Source organism: Triticum dicoccoides, chromosome 5A (genome assembly GCF_002162155.2).
Source record: "Triticum dicoccoides isolate Atlit2015 ecotype Zavitan chromosome 5A, WEW_v2.0, whole genome shotgun sequence".
Lineage (NCBI taxonomy): Eukaryota > Viridiplantae > Streptophyta > Magnoliopsida > Poales > Poaceae > Triticum > Triticum dicoccoides.
The window spans coordinates 125,305,429-125,324,874 of NC_041388.1; the positions used below are offsets into that span (position 1 = coordinate 125,305,429).

Sequence of the window (19,446 nt, forward strand, 5' to 3'; positions counted from 1 at the left end):
TCATCCACCGTCGACCTCCTCCAGCCTCCACCTGCGACTGTTCATCCACGGGGTCCTATTCATCCAACCTCCACCGCGCGCTACTCCTGAAGGAAATATGCCCTAGAGGCAATAATAAAGTTATTATTTATTTCCTTATATCATGATAAATGTTTATTATTCATGCTAGAATTGTATTAACCGGAAACATAATACATGTGTGAATACATAGACAAACAAAGTGTCACTAGTATGCCTCTACTTGACTAGCTCATTAATCAAAGATGGTTGTGTTTCCTAACCATAAACAAGGAGTTGTTATTTAATTAACGGGATCACAGCATTAAGTGAATGATCTGATTGACATGACCCATTCCATTAGCTTAGCACCCGATCGTTTAGTATGCTGCTATTGCTTTCTTCATGACTTATACATGTTCCTATAACTATGAGATTATGCAACTCCCGTTTACCGGAGGAACACTTTGGGTGCTACCAAACGTCACAACGTAACTGGGTGATTATAAAGGAGTATTACAGGTGTCTCCAAAGGTACATGTTGGGTTGGCGTATTTCGAGATTAGGTTTTGTCACTCCGATTGTCGGAGAGGTATCTCTGGGCCCTCTCGGTAATGCACATCACATAAGCCTTGCAAGCATTACAACTAATAAGTTATTTGTGAGATGATGTATTACGGAACGAGTAAAGAGACTTGCCGGTAACGAGATTGAACTAGGTATTGGATACCGACGATCGAATCTCGGGCAAGTAACATACCGATGACAAAGGGAACAACGTATGTTGTTATGTGGTCTGACCGATAAAGATCTTCGTAGAATATGTAGGAGCCAATATGGGCATCCAGGTCCCGCTATTGGTTATTGACCGAAGATTTGTCTCAGTCATGTCTACATTGTTCTCGAACCGTAGGGTCCGCACGCTTAACGTTACGATGACAATTATTATGAGTTTATGCATTTTGATGTACTGAAGTTAGTTCGGAGTCCCGGATGTGATCACGGACATGACGAGGAGTCTCGAAATGGTCGATACATAAAAATTGATATATTGGATGACTATATTCGGACACCAGAAGGGTTCCGGGGAAGTTTCGGATAAAATCGGAGCACCGGGGGGTTACCGGAACCCCCTGGGGGGTTAATGGGCCTTATGGGCCTAATGTGGAGAAGAGGAAGGGGCTGCCATGGCAGGCCGCGCGCCCCCTCTCCCCCTAGTCCGAATTGGACAAGGATGGAGGGGCGGCGCCCCCCCCCTTTCCTTCTCTCCCTCCACCTCTCCTAGTTGGACAAGGAACGGGAGGGGAGTCCTACTCCCGGTAGGAGTAGGACTCCTCCTACGCGCCTCCTCTAAGCCGTCCGCACCCCCCCCTTGGATCCTTTATATACGGAGGCAGGGGGGCACCCTAGGACACACAAGTTGTTCTTCGTGATCGTTCCTTAGCCGTGTGCGATGCCCCCTTCCACCATATTCCACCTCGGTCATATCGTAGTAGTGCTTAGGCGAAGCCCTGCGTCGGTAGAACATCATCATCGTCACCACGCCGTTGTGCTGACGAAACTCATCCCCGAAGCTTTGCTGGATCGGAGCCCGAGGAGCGTCATCGAGTTGTACGTGTGCCAAGAACTCGGAGGTGCCGGAGTCACGGTGCTTGGATCGGTCGGATCAGAAGACGTACGACTACTTCCTCTACATTGCGTCAACGCTTCCGTTGCGGTCTACAAGGGTACGTAGACAACACTCTCCCCTCTCGTTGCTATGCATCATCATGATCTTGCGTGTGCGTAGGAATTTTTTTGAAATTACTACGAAACCCAACAGTGGTATCCGAGCCTAGGTTTTATATGTTGATGTTATATGCACGAGTAGAACACAAGTGAGTTGTGGGCGATATAAGTCATACTGCTTACCAGCATGTCATACTTTGGTTTGGTGTTATTGTTGGATGAAGCGGCCCAGACCGACATTACGCGTACGCTTACGCGAGACCGGTTCTCCCGATGTGCTTTGCACAGAGGTGGCTTGTGGGTGGCAGTTTCTCCAACTTTAGTTGAACTGAGTGTGGCTACGCCCGGTCCTTGCGAAGGTTAAAACAGCACCAACTTGACAAACTATTGTTGTTGTTTTGATGTGTAGGTAAGATTGGTTCTTGCTTAAGACCGTAGCAGCCACGTAAAACTTGCAACAACAAAGTAGAGGACGTCTAACTTGTTTTTGCAGGGCATGTTGTGATGTGATGTGGTCAAGACATGATGCTGATTTTTATTGTATGAGATGATCATGTTTTGTAACCGAGTTATCGGCAACTGGCAGGAGCCATATGGTTGTCGCTTTATTGTATGCAATGCAATCGCGCTGTAATGCTTTACTTTATCACTAAATGGTAGTGATAGTCGTGGAAGCATAAGCTCGGCAAGACGACAACGATGCTACGATGGAGATCAAGGTGTCGCGCCGGTGACGGTGGTGATCACGACGATGCTTTGGAGATGGAGATCACAAGCACAAGATGATGATGGCCATATCATATCACTTATATTGATTGCATGTGATGTTTATCTTTTATGCATCTTATCTTGCTTTGATTGACGGTAGCATTATAAGATGATCTCTCACTAAATTATCAAGTAGTGTTCTCCCTGAGTATGCACCATTGCGAAAGTTCTTCGTGCTGAGACACCACGTGATGATCGGGTGTGATAGGCTCTACGTTCAAATACAACGGGTGCAAAACAGTTGCGCACGTGGAATACTCAGGTTATACTTGACGAGCCAAGCATATACAGATATGGCCTCGGAACACGGAGACCGAAAGGTCGAGCGTGAATCATATAGTAGATATGATCAACATAAAGATGTTCACCAATGAAACTACTCCATCTCACGTGATGATCGGACATGGTTTAGTTGATTTGGATCACGTAATCACTTAGAGGATTAGAGGGATGTCTATCTAAGTGGGAGTTCTTTAAGTAAATTAACTAAACTTAAATTTATCATGAAACTTAGTACCTGATTAGTATCTTGCTTGTTTATGTTTGATTGTAGATAGATGGCTCGTGCTGTTGTTCTGTTGAATTTTAATGCATTCCTTGAGAAAGCAAAGTTGAAAGATGATGGTAGCAATTACACGGACTGGGTCCGTAACTTGAGGATTATCCTCATTGCTGCATAGAAGAATTACATCCTGGAAGCACCGCTAGGTGCCAGGCCTGCTGCAGGAGCAACGCCGGATGTTATGAATGTCTGGCAGAGCAAAGCTGATGACTACTCAATAGTTCAGTGTGCCATGCTTTACGGCTTAGAATCGGGACTTCAATGACGTTTTGAACGTCATGGAGCATATGAGATGTTCCAGGAGTTGAAGTTAATATTTCAAGCAAATGCCCGGATTGAGAGATACGAAGTCTCCAATAAGTTCCATAGCTGCAAGATGGAGGAGAACAGTTCTGTCAGTGAGCATATACTCAAAATGTCTGGGTATAATAATCACTTGATTCAGTTGGGAGTTAATCTTCCAGATGACTGCGTCATTGACAGAATTCTCCAATCACTGCCACCAAGCTACAAGAGCTTCGTGATGAACTATAATATGCAAGGGATGAATAAGACTATTCCCGAGCTCTTCGCGATGCTGAAAGCTGCGGAGGTAGAAATCAAGAAGGAGCATCAAGTGTTGATGGTCAACAAGACCACTAGTTTCAAGAAAAAGGGCAAAGGGAAGAAGAAGGGGAACTTCAAAAAGAACGGCAAGCAAGTTGCTACTCAAGAAAAGAAACCCAAACCTGGACCTAAGCCTGAAACTGAGCACTTCTATTGCAAGCAGACTGGTCACTGGAAGCGGAACTACCCCAAGTATTTGGCGGATAAGAAGGATGGCAAGGTGAACAAAGGTATATGTGATATACATGTTATTGATGTGTACCTTACTAATGCTCGCAGTAGCACCTGGGTATTTGATACTGTTTCTGTTGCTAATATTTGCAACTCGAAACAGGGACTACGGATTAAGCGAAGATTGGCTAAGGACGAGGTGACGATGCGCGTGGGAAACGGTTCCAAAGTCGATGTGATCGCAGTCGGCACGCTACCTCTACATCTACCTTCGGGATTAATATTAGACCTGAATAATTGTTATTTGGTGCCAGCGTTGAGCATGAACATTATATCTGGATCTTGTTTGATGTGAGACGGTTATTCATTTAAATCGGAGAATAATGGTTGTTCTATTTATATGAGTAATATCTTTTATGGTCATGCAGCCTTGAAGAGTGGTCTATTCTTGTTAAATCTCGATAGTAGTAATACACATATTCATAATGTTGAAGCCAAAATATGTAGAGTTGATAATGATAGTGCAACTTATTTGTGGCACTGCCGTTTAGGTCATATCGGTGTAAAGCGCATGAAGAAACTCCATACTGATGGACTTTTGGAACCACTTGATTATGAATCACTTGGTACTTGCAAACCGTGCCTCATGGGCAAGATGACTAAAACGCCGTTCTCCGGTACTATGGAGAGAGCAACAAATTTGTTGGAAATCATACATACAGATGTATGTGGTCCGATGAATATTGAGGCTCGTGGCGGATATCGTTATTTTCTCACCTTCACAGATGATTTAAGCAGATATGGGTATATCTACTTAATGAAACATAAGTCTGAAACGTTTGAAAAGTTCAAGGAATTTTAGAGTGAAGTTGAAAATCATCGTAACAAGAAAATAAAGTTTCTACGATCTGATCGTGGAGGAGAATATTTGAGTTACGAGTTTGGTGTACATTTGAAAAATTGTGGAATAGTTTCGCAACTCACGCCACCTGGAACACCACAGCGTAATGGTGTGTCCGAACGTCGTAATCGTACTTTACTGGATATGGTGCGATCTATGATGTCTCTTACTGATTTACCGCTATCGTTTTGGGGATACGCTCTAGAGACGGCCGCATTCACGTTAAATAGGGCACCATCAAAATCCGTTGAGACGACGCCTTATGAACTATGGTTTGGCAAGAAACCAAAGTTGTCGTTTCTGAAAGTTTGGGGCTGCGATGCTTATGTGAAAAAGCTTCAACCTGATAAGCTCGAACCCAAATCGGAGAAATGTGTCTTCATAGGATATCCAAAGGAGACTATTGGATACACCTTCTATCACAGATCTGAAGGCAAGACTTTTGTTGCTAAATTCGGAAACTTTCTGGAGAAGGAGTTTCTCTCGAAAGAAGTGAGTGGGAGGAAAGTAGAACTTGACGAGGTAACTGTACCTGCTCCCTTATTGGAAAGTAGTACATCACAGAAAACTATTTCTGTGACACCTACACCAGTTAGTGAGGAAGCTAATGATAATGATCATGAAACTTCAGAACAAGATACTACTGAACCTCGTAGATCAACCAGAGTAAGATCCACGCCAGAGTGGTACGGTAATCCCGTTCTGGAAGTCATGCTGCTAGATCATGATGAACCTACGAACTATGAAGAAGCAATGGTGAGCCCAGATTCTGCAAAGTGGCTTGAAGCCATGAAATCTGAGATGGGATCCATGTATGAGAACAAAGTATGGACTTTGGTTGACTTGCCCGATGATCGGCAAGCAATTGAGAATAAATGGATCTTCAAGAAGAAGACTGACGCTGACGGTAATATTACTGTCTACAAAGCTCGACTTGTCACAAAAGGTTTTCGGCAAGTTCAAGGGATTGACTACGATGAGACCTTCTCACCCGTAGCGATGCTTAAGTCTGTCCGAATCATGTTAGCAATTGCCGCATTTTATGATTATGAAATTTGGCAAATGGATGTCAAAACTGCATTCCTGAATGGATTTCTGGAAGAAGAGTTGTATATGATGCAACCAGAAGGTTTTGTCAATCCAAAGGGAGCTAACAAAGTGTGCAAGCTCTAGCGATCCATTTATGGACTGGTGCAAGCCTCTCGGAGTTGGAATAAACATTTTGATAGTGTGATCAAAGCATTTGGTTTTATACAGACTTTTGGAGAAGCCTGTATTTACAAGAAAGTGAGTGGGAGCTCTGTAGCATTTCTGATATTATATGTGGATGACATATTACTAATTGGAAATGATGTAGAATTTCTGGATAGCATAAAGGGATACTTGAATAAGAGTTTTTCAATGAAAGACCTCGGTGAAGCTGCTTACATATTAGGCATTAAGATCTATAGAGATAGATCAAGACGCTTAATTGGACTTTCACAAAGCACATACCTTGACAAAGTTTTGAAGAAGTTCAAAATGGATCAAGCAAAGAAAGGGTTCTTGCCTGTGTTACAAGGTGTGAAGTTGAGTAAGACTCAATGCCCGACCACTGCAGAAGATAGAGAGAATATGAAAGATGTTCCCTATGCTTCAGCCATAGGCTCTATCATGTATGCAATGCTGTGTACCAGACCTGATGTGTGCCTTGCTATAAGTCTAGCAGGGAGGTACCAAAGTAATCCAGGAATGGATCACTGGACAGCGGTCAAGAACATCCTGAAATACCTGAAAAGGACTAAGGATATGTTTCTCATATATGGAGGTGACAAAGAGCTCATCGTAAAAGGTTACGTTGATGCAAGCTTTGACACTGATCCGGACGATTTTAAATTGCAAACCGGATACGTGTTTACATTAAACGGTGGAGCTGTCAGTTGGTGCAGTTCTAAACAAAGCGTCATAGCGGGATCTACATGTGAAGCAGAATACATAGCTGCATCGGAAGCAGCAAATGAAGGAGTCTGGATGAAGGAGTTCATATCCGATCTAGGTGTCATACCTAGTGCATCGGGTCCAATGAAAATCTTTTGTGACAATACTGGTGCAATTGCCTTGGCAAAGGAATCCATATTTCACAAGAGAACCAAGCACATCAAGAGACGCTTCAATTCCATCCGGGGTCTAGTCCAGGTGGGAGACATAGAGATTTGCAAGATACATACGGATCTGAATGTTGCAGACCCGTTGACTAAGCCTCTTCCACGAGCAAAACATGATCAGCACCAAGGCTCCATGGGTGTTAGAATAATTACGGTGTAATCTAGATTATTGACTCTAGTGCAAGCGGGAGACTGAAGGAAATATGCCCTAGAGGCAATAATAAAGTTATTATTTATTTCCTTGTATCATGATAAATGTTTATTATTCATGCTAGAATTGTATTAACCAGAAACATAATACATGTGTGAATACATAGACAAAACAGAGTGTCACTAGTATGCCTCTACTTGACTAGCTCATTAATCAAAGATGGTTATGTTTCCTAACCATAAACAAGGAGTTGTTATTTGATTAACGGGATCACATCATTAAGTGAATGATCTAATTGACATGACCCATTCCATTAGCTTAGCACCCGATCGTTTAGTATGCTGCTATTGCTTTCTTCATGACTTATACATGTTCCTATAACTATGAGATTATGCAACTCCCGTTTACCGGAGGAACACTTTGGGTGCTACCAAACGTCACAACGTAACTAGGTGATTATAAAGGAGTATTACAGGTGTCTCCAAAGGTACATGTTGGGTTGGCGTATTTCGAGATTAGGTTTTGTCACTCCGATTGTCGGAGAGGTATCTCTGGGCCCTCTCGGTAATGCACATCACATAAGCCTTGCAAGCATTACAACTAAAAAGTTAGTTGTGAGATGATGTATTACGGAACGAGTAAAGAGACTTGCTGGTAACGAGATTGAACTAGGTATTGGATACCGACGATCGAATCTCGGGCAAGTAACATACCGATGACAAAGGGAACAACGTATGTTGTTATGCGGTCTGACCGATAAAGATCTTCGTAGAATATGTAGGAGCCAATATGGGCATCCAGGTCCCGCTATTGGTTATTGACCGGAGATTTGTCTCAGTCATGTCTACATTGTTCTCGAACCGTAGGGTCCGCACACTTAACGTTACGATGACAGTTATTATGAGTTTATGCATTTTGATGTACCGAAGTTAGTTCGGAGGCCCGGATGTGATCACGGACATGACGAGGAGTCTCGAAATGGTCGAGACATAAAAATTGATATATTGGATGACTATATTCGGACATCGGAAGGGTTCCGGGGAAGTTTCGGATAAAACCGGAGCACCGGGGGGTTACCGGAACCCCCCGGGGGGTTAATGGGCCTTATGGGCCTAATGTGGAGAAGAGGAAGGGGCTGCCATGGCAGGCCGCGCGCCCCCTCTCCCCCTAGTCCGAATTGGACAAGGAGGGAGGGGCGGCGCCCCCCCCCCCTTTCCTTCTCTCCCTCCACCTCTCCTAGTTGGACAAGGAACGGGAGGGGAGTCCTACTCTCGGTAGGAGTAGGACTCCTCCTGCGCGCCTCCTCTAAGCCGGCCGCACCCCCCCCCTTGGATCCTTTATATACGGAGGCAGGGGGGCACCCTAGGACACACAAGTTGATCTTCGTGATCGTTCCTTAGCCGTGTGCGGTGCCCCCTTCCACCATATTCCACCTCAGTCATATCGTAGTAGTTCTTAGGAGAAGCCCTGCGTCGGTAGAACATCATCATCGTCACCATGCCATTGTGCTGACGAAACTCATCCCCGAAGCTTTGCTGGATCGGAGCCCGGGGAGCGTCATCGAGCTGTACGTGTGCCAAGAACTCGGAGGTGCCGGAATAACGGTGCTTGGATCGGTCGGATCGGAAGACGTACGACTACTTCCTCTACGTTGCGTCAACGCTTCCGTTGCGGTCTACAAGGGTACGTAGACAACACTCTCCCCTCTCGTTGCTATGCATCATCATGATCTTGCGTGTGCGTAGGAATTTTTTTGAAATTACTACGAAACCCAACAACTCCACCGGCTACTGTTCAACCAGCCCTCTCCACGGGCTCATGTTCAACCACCCCTCCACGGGCTACTGTTCATCCTGCCCTCCATGGGGTGGTCCTATTCATCCTGTCCTCCACGGTGTGGTCCTGTTCATCCTGCCCTCCACGGGATCCTGTTCATCCAGCCCCAACTGGCTCGATCGATCAGGGTACTGTCCATCCAGAGGCAACACCACGGGGTCCTGTTCATCCACCCCCACCGGGAACTGTTCATCCAACCCCACCCCCAACGCTCACTGTTCATCCAGAGGAAGCATCGATCGGCTTCAGTTAGCAGCAGTAGCGAAGGAATTGCTCGATCGGGTTCATTTAACAGCCATCGATCGATCGCTCGGGTTCAGTAACACGTAGCCTGTAGTGCAATCACTCGGGTTCAGTTAGAGCCCAACGCCTCGCACCCACGCACGTGCGTGTATGAGAGAAACACGCATCGCTCGGCCCCGACCACCCACCGTAACCGGGAACACCCCGATATTTTCCTCGCCCTCGCTTCTACCACGGTTTATTCCATCATGGACGGCCCAAAGAATGTCATGCAGCTGCGTCTCCGGCCCGCCCAGGATGAAAAGCCCATTTTCTGTCATGATTTTTTGTCATAGAAGTAGGACCCCACCACATCTATGATGATACCGTGTTTTGTCACAATTATTGTCATAGAAGTGTCATAAGTATGACAGGAAAAAAATTCGTTCGGCCCAAAATGTCACGAATGTGTCTTTTTTTGTAGTGATGGTTTCGTGCGGTCGCACTGCCATGAACATCAATGGGTGAAAGTGCGTTATATCGACTAGAGGGGGGGTGAATAGGTGATTTTTATGAAATTCTTCACTGAGGAATTTGCTGGTGAGGAAATTCCTTAGCGAAGAACTACTAGCAGCGGAATAAGTACTCAAAAGTAAACACAACAGAATACAAGCATAGTCATCATGATGAAATGAAGATAGGCACAGAGTATAGGAAGCGTAATCACAGGATAACTCAGGATGAAGACAAACATACTGAAGAAATTGAACTGAGGAAATTGAGAAAGTCTTCAGTCAAAGTCTTCAAACACAGATATGAACATACATACAGCACAGTTATGAGGAAATGAAAAAGTTGAGGAAATAAAACCAGTAAGCTCGATGAAGACAATGATTTGGTAGACCAGTTCCAACTGTTGTCTCAGTTGTACGTCTGGTTGGAGCGGCTGAGTATTTAAACTCGAGGACACCCAGTCCCGGACACCCAGTCAAGGACAGTTAGTCCAAGACACCCAGTCCTCACCGTATTCTCCTTGAACTAAGGTCACACAGACCTCGTCCAATCACTTGTGGTAAGTCTTCACGCGACTTCCAAACCTTCACAAACTTGGTCACTCGGCGATCCACTATTCCTCTTGGATGCTCTAGACCATGACGCCTAACCGTCTGGAAGAAGCACAGTCTTCAAAGGTAACAAGCGTCGGATCCACTCAGGATCAATCTCTTCAGTGATGCTCAATCACTTGGGGTTTGTAGGTGTTTGGGTTTTGGGTTTTTGGTTTTTCCTCACTTGATGATTTTCGCTCAAACTCCTCGGAGGATGGGTTGCTCTCAAATGACAAGTGTCAGTTTCTCTCGGAGCAGCCAACCAGCTAGTGGTTGTAGGGGGCGGCTATTTATAGCCTAGGGAGCAGCCCGACATGATAAGACATAAATGCCCTTCAATGATATGACCGTTAGGTGGATAGATATTTTGGGACAGCTGGCGCATAGCACAGAAACGGTCGGAATTTTGAGTAGCAAAATCGTCAGGGCTATCATGTTCCTCACTGTGTAGGCAATCCGCACTGGCGAATTCCTAACTCCTTAGTCAGGACAAATTCCTCGGAGACCAGAAGAACTTCGTCTCTGTCATTGAAGAAATTGACTGAACTGTATGAGATTTCCAATGGCTTCACTCGAAGGGATTGGTAGGTGTAGGATTTGAGTTGAGCATCACATGGAAATTTTTCCTTAGTATTTCCTCGACCCCCTTTAACAGTACGGTGTTTCCTATGACTCAAGAAAGAGAAAAACAAAACTATGAAAATGAAAGTCTTCAAGCTTCATATTTCTCGCATGAATATCAAGTCTTCACGGACAGACCAATTTCTTCACTTTCAAAGTCTTCAGAAATACCAAAATCTTCAGTCGAAGATATTCATTTTTAGGGGTCGACTTTTCCTGTAAATATCAAACTCCTCATAGACTTATAGACCTGTGTACACTCACACACGCATTAGTCCCTTAACCTATAAGTCTTCAATACACCAAAATCACTAAGGGGCACTAGATGCACTTGCAATCTCCCCCTTTTGGTGATTGATGACAATATAGGTTAAGTTTTCAACGGGGATAAACATATGAAGTGTAAATACTGATATTGAGGAATTTGATTGCAAGATATAGAAGAACTCCCCCTGAAGATGTGCATAGTGAGGAATTTGCTTTTGATGCAATGCACACTTGAAGAGTTGAATCATGGAGATCTCCCCGTATATCTTGTAATTCATACACGCATTTAACATATAATATGAAGAATTTGAAATGCATGATGAAATATGGTGCCTGATGAAATTCAGCATGCGTGCCATAATATTAACAAGGAATAAGCATGCAGAATAGTGCATCAAGAGTATCAGAGCACAGTGCATCAGAAGTATCAGGGCACCATCGGGTTTAAGATTACAACTCGATCCAATAAAGTTTCAGAAGAACGAGAGTTGTAACTTAGCAAAAAAACACCCATATAGTAGACCCGCTTGAAGACTAACTCATATTTCTCCCCCTTTGTCATCGAATGACCAAAAGGATCAAAAATGAGGACTAACACCCCTGAAGATAATCATGTTGATGAAGGAGCGCCAGCGTTGTTGGGGTCGTTTGTTGATGTAGGGCCTGCCGCAGTGTCGTCCAAATCTTCATGTTCATCAGTGTCGCGCGATCAAGAATATGAGCTGGCCACCAGAGAAGGAACCTTGACCTTCTTGAATTTCTTCGGTGGAGGTGCAGACCAGTCAAAATCATCATTAAGACCCATGTTCTTCAGATCTTCTTCACCATACAGATGTGACAGGATTTCCCAGGTGCGACCGAAGACTTGATGGAGGTAGTAGTGGTTTTTCTTCACTGCATTGTGTGTGGCAGTCATGTTGTGAAGAAGTGAACCAAACTGACGCATAACCCATTTGTGATTTCGATCCAGCTTCTGGTGAAGACTAAGCAGAAGTTCACGGTCAGTCATCACGCGCGGAGCAGTGGCTTGAGGAGTGGACTTAGGTGCATTGGCAGAGTCATGTGTGGCAGAGTCATCATTGGTGGAATAAGATGCAGCTTTGCAAAACTGACCATCCAATGGACGAATTCCTTCATCAATTATAGCTGGTGCCTTGCCCTTTCCATCAACTAAGGAATATGTCTGCTTGAGGACTTCAATTGGGGGCAAGTAGCTGAGATGATTCTGGAAATCAGCTTTGTAGTTGAGTGAAGACCTTGTCCTAAGGAATCTCATGATCCAAGGTGCATAAGGCTTCAGCTCAAACGGAGACAGTGCAACATTGGCCATAGTCCTCATGAAGAAATCATGATAATTGACAGGAATGACATGAATGATGTTGAATACCAGATTCTTCATGATGCCAACAATTTCCTCATCAGATGAGTCGTGGCCTTTGATAGGACTGATTATCCTCGTAAGAATACAATAGACAGTTCTGGGCACGTACAGCAATTCCTTCACGAGGAATTTGGTTCTTGGTGCTTGACCTGGCTTCAAAGGTTTCATCAGCACCTGCACATAATGATGTGTGAGCTCAGGTTCACTGTAGATGCAGCGAGCTTCTTCAAGGGGAGGACTAAGTGGTAGAGCACGAAGCAATTCAGAGGCTGGTGCAGTGTAGTGAGTGTTTTCAGACATTCAGTCCAGTACCCATGAATTCACATCTTCAGCATCTCCAGTGATGTGCAGCGTTGCATAGAATTGAAGAATCAGTTCCTCATTCCAATCGCAGATGTCAGAGCAAAAGTTGAGCAGCCCAGCGTCATGAAGAACACTGAGGACTGGTGCGAAGCACGGCAGAGATTCCATATCCACGTGAGGAACACGCTCATGGTAGAAAATCTTCTCCTTGTTGAACAACACAGAGGAATAGAAATTTGCTTGACTGGCAGTCCAAAAACGCCTCTTCCTAATGCAAGCAGAGTCATATGGGTTGTAATCTTCGAAGAATACGTGCTCGCCGAAGAAATCATCAGCCTTGAACTTTTGCTTGCGTGAGAATGGATCCTTTGGCTTCGGTAGAGGGGTGTCAATGAGTTGCATCACGACTTCAGGAATCTCAATAGTAGGTTCTTCAGGCTGAGGAATTTCTGGTTCCTCCTCAGTGGCAGTCTGCGTAGTTGGTTGTGCAGTAGCAGTTTCATCAACGCTAGCGGCTGGAATTTCCTCATGGACAGATGTAGTGGGATGAGTTTCTTCAGATCCCATGTGAACAGTTTGTGTGGGGGACTGAGGAATTTGCTGTAGAGGAGTGAACATTGGAGAGTTTGTATGCTGACTTTCCCAGAATTCATCACTGATGATGGGTGTGGAGCAGCCAATGTCCACATCATCATCTTCCATTTCTTCAATGCCAGCCTCTTCAGTTGTGAACTGAGGCATAGGCGAGGAGATGATAGGTGTTGAAGGGATCGCATCCACTTCAATTTCTTCATCCAATGGTTCAGACGAGGCAGCAGAATGAGTTTCTTCATCAGATCCGCTGGGGATCACATATTCTTCATCAAAAGGAACAAGGCCCTCTGATGTCCTGGTTGAGATGGGAACAACATCAATCGGATGTGCAAATGAACTTGTCATAGGCTTCATTTTCTTCGGAGCTGAAGAATCTGAAGCAGCTGATGCTTTCCTTTTCTTCACTGCAGCATGCTCTGCAGCCTTGGTCTTCTTCACATCTGATGCAGATGGAAGGATTGGAGTTGAAGTTGGTGCAGGAGCAGCTGAGGAATCTGGTTGATTTTCTTCAGGCACAACTGATGCAGTTGCCCTGATTTCTTCAGTTTCTTCAGGTGCACCACAAGTGGATGCCCTGGCAATTTCTTCAGCGGTTGGAGTGCAGTCATCAGCCCTGGAACTCACATTTTCTTCAGCAGCCTGATTTTCATCAGCGGTGCTGGCATGTTCTTCAGTCGGCTGAGCAGATGCTTCAGCCTGAGGAATTTCCTGTTGTGTTGGGGCTGCAACATTGGAAGTGAAGTTATCCGCAAGTTTCACAAAACGAACCTTGGCTCCAGGCCAATCAGTGCGATATGCTTCAAAGTCATCACGGAGTTTCTTAATCTCAGTCTGAGTAGTGACAAGTTCTTCAGTTGTCATAGAGACAACGTTTTTCTTCAGATAGCCCTCTTTCTTGTACTGCGCTTTCCTGATCTTCCTGGCCTTCTCAAATTTCCACTTTTCTTCTTGAATGAAGTGGGTCAGCATGTGACTTTGGCCAGGAGTCAGCTTGAAGTCAGGCAAGGGAGTGTTGGGGTCCTTGTGCCAATCATCAATGTAGTCGAGGATCAGCTTGGGATCCAAAAGCAGTGGCACATCTAATCCTTTGGCTCTAGCGGCCCTGACTTGCCTGTCTCTGATGATCTCTGCAAGTTCATCATCATCAGCTTCGTCTTCATCAGACGGCACTTGGAAAGCGACTTGCTTCTTTTGAGGACTTGGGCGTGGACCTCGTCCAGCAGTGGCCTTTGTCTTCAGTAGTGAGGGGCCAACTAAGGAACTTGGTGCAGCTGAGGAACTAGCTGAGACACCTGAGGCAATGGAGATGCTGGCAGTCCTTTGGCACGAAGCGAGATGCACAGGTGCTGAGGATTTAGTCGGAACAGCTGAAGGCTTTGGCGGAGGAGCTGAGGACTTTGGAGGAACAGGAGCAGCATGAGGAATTTGCCGTAAGGGCTTTGAGGATTCTGGCCGTGAGGGCATTGCTGAGGAACTTGGCCTTGAGGGCATTGTTGGTGAAGCACTTGGCTTGCGCGCAGGCTTCTTTGACATAGCCTTCTTTGGCTTGACAGCAAAGGCCTCAGCAGAGGCAGCAGCATCAGGAGAGTCTTCATTAAATTTCCTCACTGCTTCTCTGGCTTGCTTAGCCAGCTTGGCTACGCGCTTGGCCCATTCATTAGGATAGTCCTCACCGCGCTTGAGGCTGGTGGGATCAACAATTTGGCCAGGTGCCAATGGAGCTCTTGGGCATGGAGGATTGAGTGTGAATTTCTTCATATACTTAGGAGTGACATATCTGTACTCCCTCCATTCTCTTGCCCATGTCCTCTCTATTTTCTGAATGCGCACTTTGCGCTCATTCTTGGTTTCCTCAGTAGGTGTGCAGTACCCAGCATATATGTCATCAGGGATCTCAAACGATGTATTTACCTCAGGCCTCTTTCCTCCCTTCTGTGGCCTTTTACCATCAGCCATTTTCTTCAGTTGAGGAATTTGAACAATCGAATTCTCTGAAGAAGTATGCAACTTTTCTTCGAGGAACGCTGCAAATGAGTTAAGTTGATGAGAACCTAGTGATTCGGTAGCTGACATGTATACCTGTGAACAGAGTATAGTTGCAAGGAATTTGGAGAGGTCATATGTATTCTCAGAAGGTTTTTCAAAATGAACAGGTTTGAGGAATTTGACCAGATGAGTCTTGAAGATTTTCACTAAGCGTTCTTTGTCTTAGGTTCCAGAGTTATATAGATCGAAGATCCACACAATTGAGGAATCTTCAAGAAAAATGATGCTTAGAGAACGAATCAAGAACAGATGACTTGTGAGGAGTTTAGTGTGTGAAGATATGAAGAAAAACACCTTTGAAGATTTTGTAGATAATCATTCGAATCAACGAGGGCACTAAAAGTAACTTTTATTTACCCTGGATGAAGAACATGACGAACTAGAGTGAGGAGATGTGAAGTTCGTCTGTGCAGATCTTCCACGCCCTAACTTGGCGGAGGAAGACGGCTGCGGCGGCGACGGAGTGAAGATGTCCGCGATCGGCGCGAGTACGTCGGTGACGAGGTCGAGGCAGTGAAGCTCGTCCTCACCGGTGGTGATGAAGTAGCGGCGGTGCTAGGGTTTGAGAAGCTCGAGCTGGAGAGAGAGAGGTCGATCGGAGTAAAAGAAGTGAGGAAGGGAAGGAGGGGTATTTATAGCCACGGTGAAAAACTGCTCGCCCGAAGAAATTGGACGAACGTGCCCCTGACCCTTCTCATTTGCATGACATGTGTCACCCACGTAGTGAGAGGTGGAGATCGTGTTAGATCGTGGGTGAGTGGATAAGTGTATCGAGGGATGCGGAACGGTTTGAGCGGCAAAACCAAAAATTTCGATAAGATAGGTTTTAAAGTTCTGTTTGCAATTTCTTCAGCTGACAAGGACACAGTGAAGATCTTGAACAAGTTTCAAATAGAACACACATGAAGAATTTGTGAGCAGATTGGGTTGAGTATAGCATAGAGGGGAAGGGTCCGATCACATTCACTTAGCAGAAAACCAACTTGAAGAAATAGCAATAAGTGAATGCTGTAGAGGACATAAACTCATATATATATATATATAGTGATACTATTTATCACCCAGGGTGCAGAATAAATTATTTTTCACACGAGGTAATCTTACGACCACTTCATAAATAAATTACGTTTGAAATATAAATATTTACATTTGTATTGATTCATTACGTAAAATTTGATATAAGAAAACAAAAAAATACGTTATAAGACCAGAAATATCGCATTTTATGTATGTTTTACACTATGTTTTACGTTCAAAATTTTACGTAACATAAAATATTTTCTAGGACGAGTATATATTTTCTTACGTTCTCTTTTTATGTATGAAATAAGACAAAATTTACGGAACCTAAAAATACGGTGCATTGACGTCAAAATAGAGAGGGGCTGAAGAATAACTATTCCTCAGCCAGGGCTATTTTGTTTCGCGTAACAGAATATTATTCTATTACCCTACTTGAACTGATGCATTCGAGGGGTTGTACTGATTCTGTCATTTTCGTTGAACTGATCGTATTTTATTAAAAATGCAAATAAGAGCCCCTCCCGCTCTCGCCCCGTCTGTTCAGCCGTCCACTCCAGCCGTCGACCAAGATGCTTGTGGCCGATCCCTCCCGGCAACCCAGGCTCTACCTCCAGCGAACGCGATTTTCTCGGCTACATCTTCCTCAATGGCTCCGCCTCCTGGCGCAACAGCCGTGGAGAGCTCACCCTCCCATGGCTCCCTAACCTGCGGGCGCGCTACCAGTTCCGCCTCTTTTGCTGTACTGCCAATGAGTACTCCTACCACCACGTCGACCACGACGGTAACCCGCTCCTCCATGGCCGCCATCGTGTCCTCCACTCTGGCGAGGTCTCTTTCGCGGGCTCGGCCACGTGGCCCGAGCAGGTGCACCTCACGTTCGCCGATAGGGCCGACGAGATGCGGGTGATGTTCATGTGCGCGTACGCCGAAAAGAGGGCCATGAGGTATGGGCTTGAGAAGGAGGAGGAGAAGGGCTGGACGAAGGTGGGCACGGAGGTGAGGACGTACGAGCAGAAGCACATGTGCGACGCGCCGGCGAACGACAGCGTAGGGTGGAGGGATCCGGGCTTCGTCTTTGATGGCCTCATGAATGGGTTGGAGCCTGGAAGGAGGTACTTTTACAAGGTAAACCAAAGATTGGATTCCCCACAAGAAAATAATCAGAGATTGAACCTGCAAAAAAACACCTTAATTTATCAATCTTGACAGCAATTTAGTGTTCCAGCGGCAGCAGATTGTTCTTCCAGTACCTTGCCCAGCAGAGGAGTCGGCCGTTATCCCGAGCGGCGCGTTGTTCTCCATGTTGTCAGGTGACTTGCTGGAGCTCGACGACGAGCAGTGGTTTGGCGGCATGGTTGCCGGGTCATACTATGAGAGCTTGGCGCAGGGGATGCTCATCGAGCCGCCGGATGCTGGAGCGTGGCGAGAGGATAGGGAGCACAGCGGCATGGCGGAGACGCAGACGCTGTGTGGAGTTAATCGTTCAGCTAAGTAGAGCACAGTTATACTATACATAGTACTAGTTGTATTGCGTTCTTCCCAATTTGGGAAGAAACAGAGGAGGCAGTTTGTTCCTTAATTGTGTATATAGCTAGTTTCCGATTTCTATTTTTTGAGAGAAAGGGCTAGATTGCTTATTTGCATCCATCAATTATTGGTGTCCATGAATCCAAACCCATTTACTGCCAGAGTGCTTATTTGCTTATCCACGAAATTTCACAAAGAATTGTCAAATGCAAAACTTTCAAAGAGGCCAAAGATTTCAGTTCAACTTCTACGCAAAGCTATTGAAAATGTGAAACTTAGTCATGTTGAACGTTTTCTCAAATTCGCAACTAGTGAAGAATAATTTGAAATACGGTGAGACCCTTCGTATTGTTTTCACGTCAGAAAAAACAGAGTACTCGTACTGATCTATGTGTATGTGTGTACTCAGGAGGTATTTTTCACAGAGTAATTTTGAATGGTTCCAAAAAATCTACTTGAACTGATGTCTGTATGGTTTTGTAATGATCGTGTTTTCGCAGACTAGACTTTACTCTTTTTTTGGTATGGTTTTCCTCGTAACTTTTTAATGGTTTACCGTATCATAGTCCTCGGACTTGCATGGTTTATATCTTGAACTAAATGATATTTTTTCAAAAATAAAATGTTTTGTGTGTTTCTTATTTGAACTCTTTTTTTGCAACGATGTTTTTGAACTTCTCGCGTTTTGTGACTTGAACTTTTACCATTTGAATTTCCGTGGGCTTTTCTTTTATTTGAGTTTTTTCCCAAACTTATCTGAGACGTCATGTTTGAACGTACAACTTTTGTAGTTGTGAACTTTTTATTTTTTTTCATTTATTAAGTTGCTTTTTTCCTTCGAACTTTTACTGGTACAATTTTTTTGCAAATTTAATGTCCCTTGAGTCAGAACTGATGCAATTTTTATTTTTTATTTATGGTACTTATGGTACTAGAGAGTTTGTACTTCTCAAAAAATAATCACTCGATGTTCTTTTAGTTTTAGTTTTTAGTTTTCTTTCTCATCCTTATCCTTACTGACGGTGTCATCACACATCGTACCTTCATGGTTTATGTTGTTGAACGGACTTACATTTTTACCATTCCCTTCTTTTAAAAACTTATGTTTTCTTCTCCAAACTTCCTACCTGACGAGAATCAGAAATTATTTATTTTTCACATTTGTACTTCCAAGTATTTTTAATGACATTTTCACCTTTTACTTTGCTTTACCTCATCAAACAGGCGCACAACACATTTCAAGAAACAAAATATGAATCTTGGAAGCACTAGGGGGGTAACCATTTGCACAGGACTTCATGTGTGCCTTCATCATAGAAAAATATACTGAATATCACCAAGTTCTAAGGTTGAACATATGAATCATACAGAATATTGTCAAAACCCCGCATTTTTCTCACTAAAACAAACTTCTGTACTTGCATACGACCCTTTTCGAACTTGGACGACACCTAGTCCTCAACTTGGATGATGACCAATGCTCAACTCGAAC

The 19,446-nt window shown here is 44.5% G+C and overlaps 1 protein-coding gene across 1 annotated transcript; it reads left to right on the forward strand.

Annotated features, from left to right (window-relative positions):
• Window positions 1–16,996: 16,996 nt before the first annotated feature.
• On the forward strand, window positions 16,997–17,922 carry LOC119299274. Its single transcript, XM_037576516.1, is given in 3 exon segments — window positions 16,997–17,137; window positions 17,139–17,539; window positions 17,637–17,922. Coding segments are annotated over 3 exon segments (828 nt in total).
• The last annotated feature ends 1,524 nt before the right edge of the window (window positions 17,923–19,446 follow it).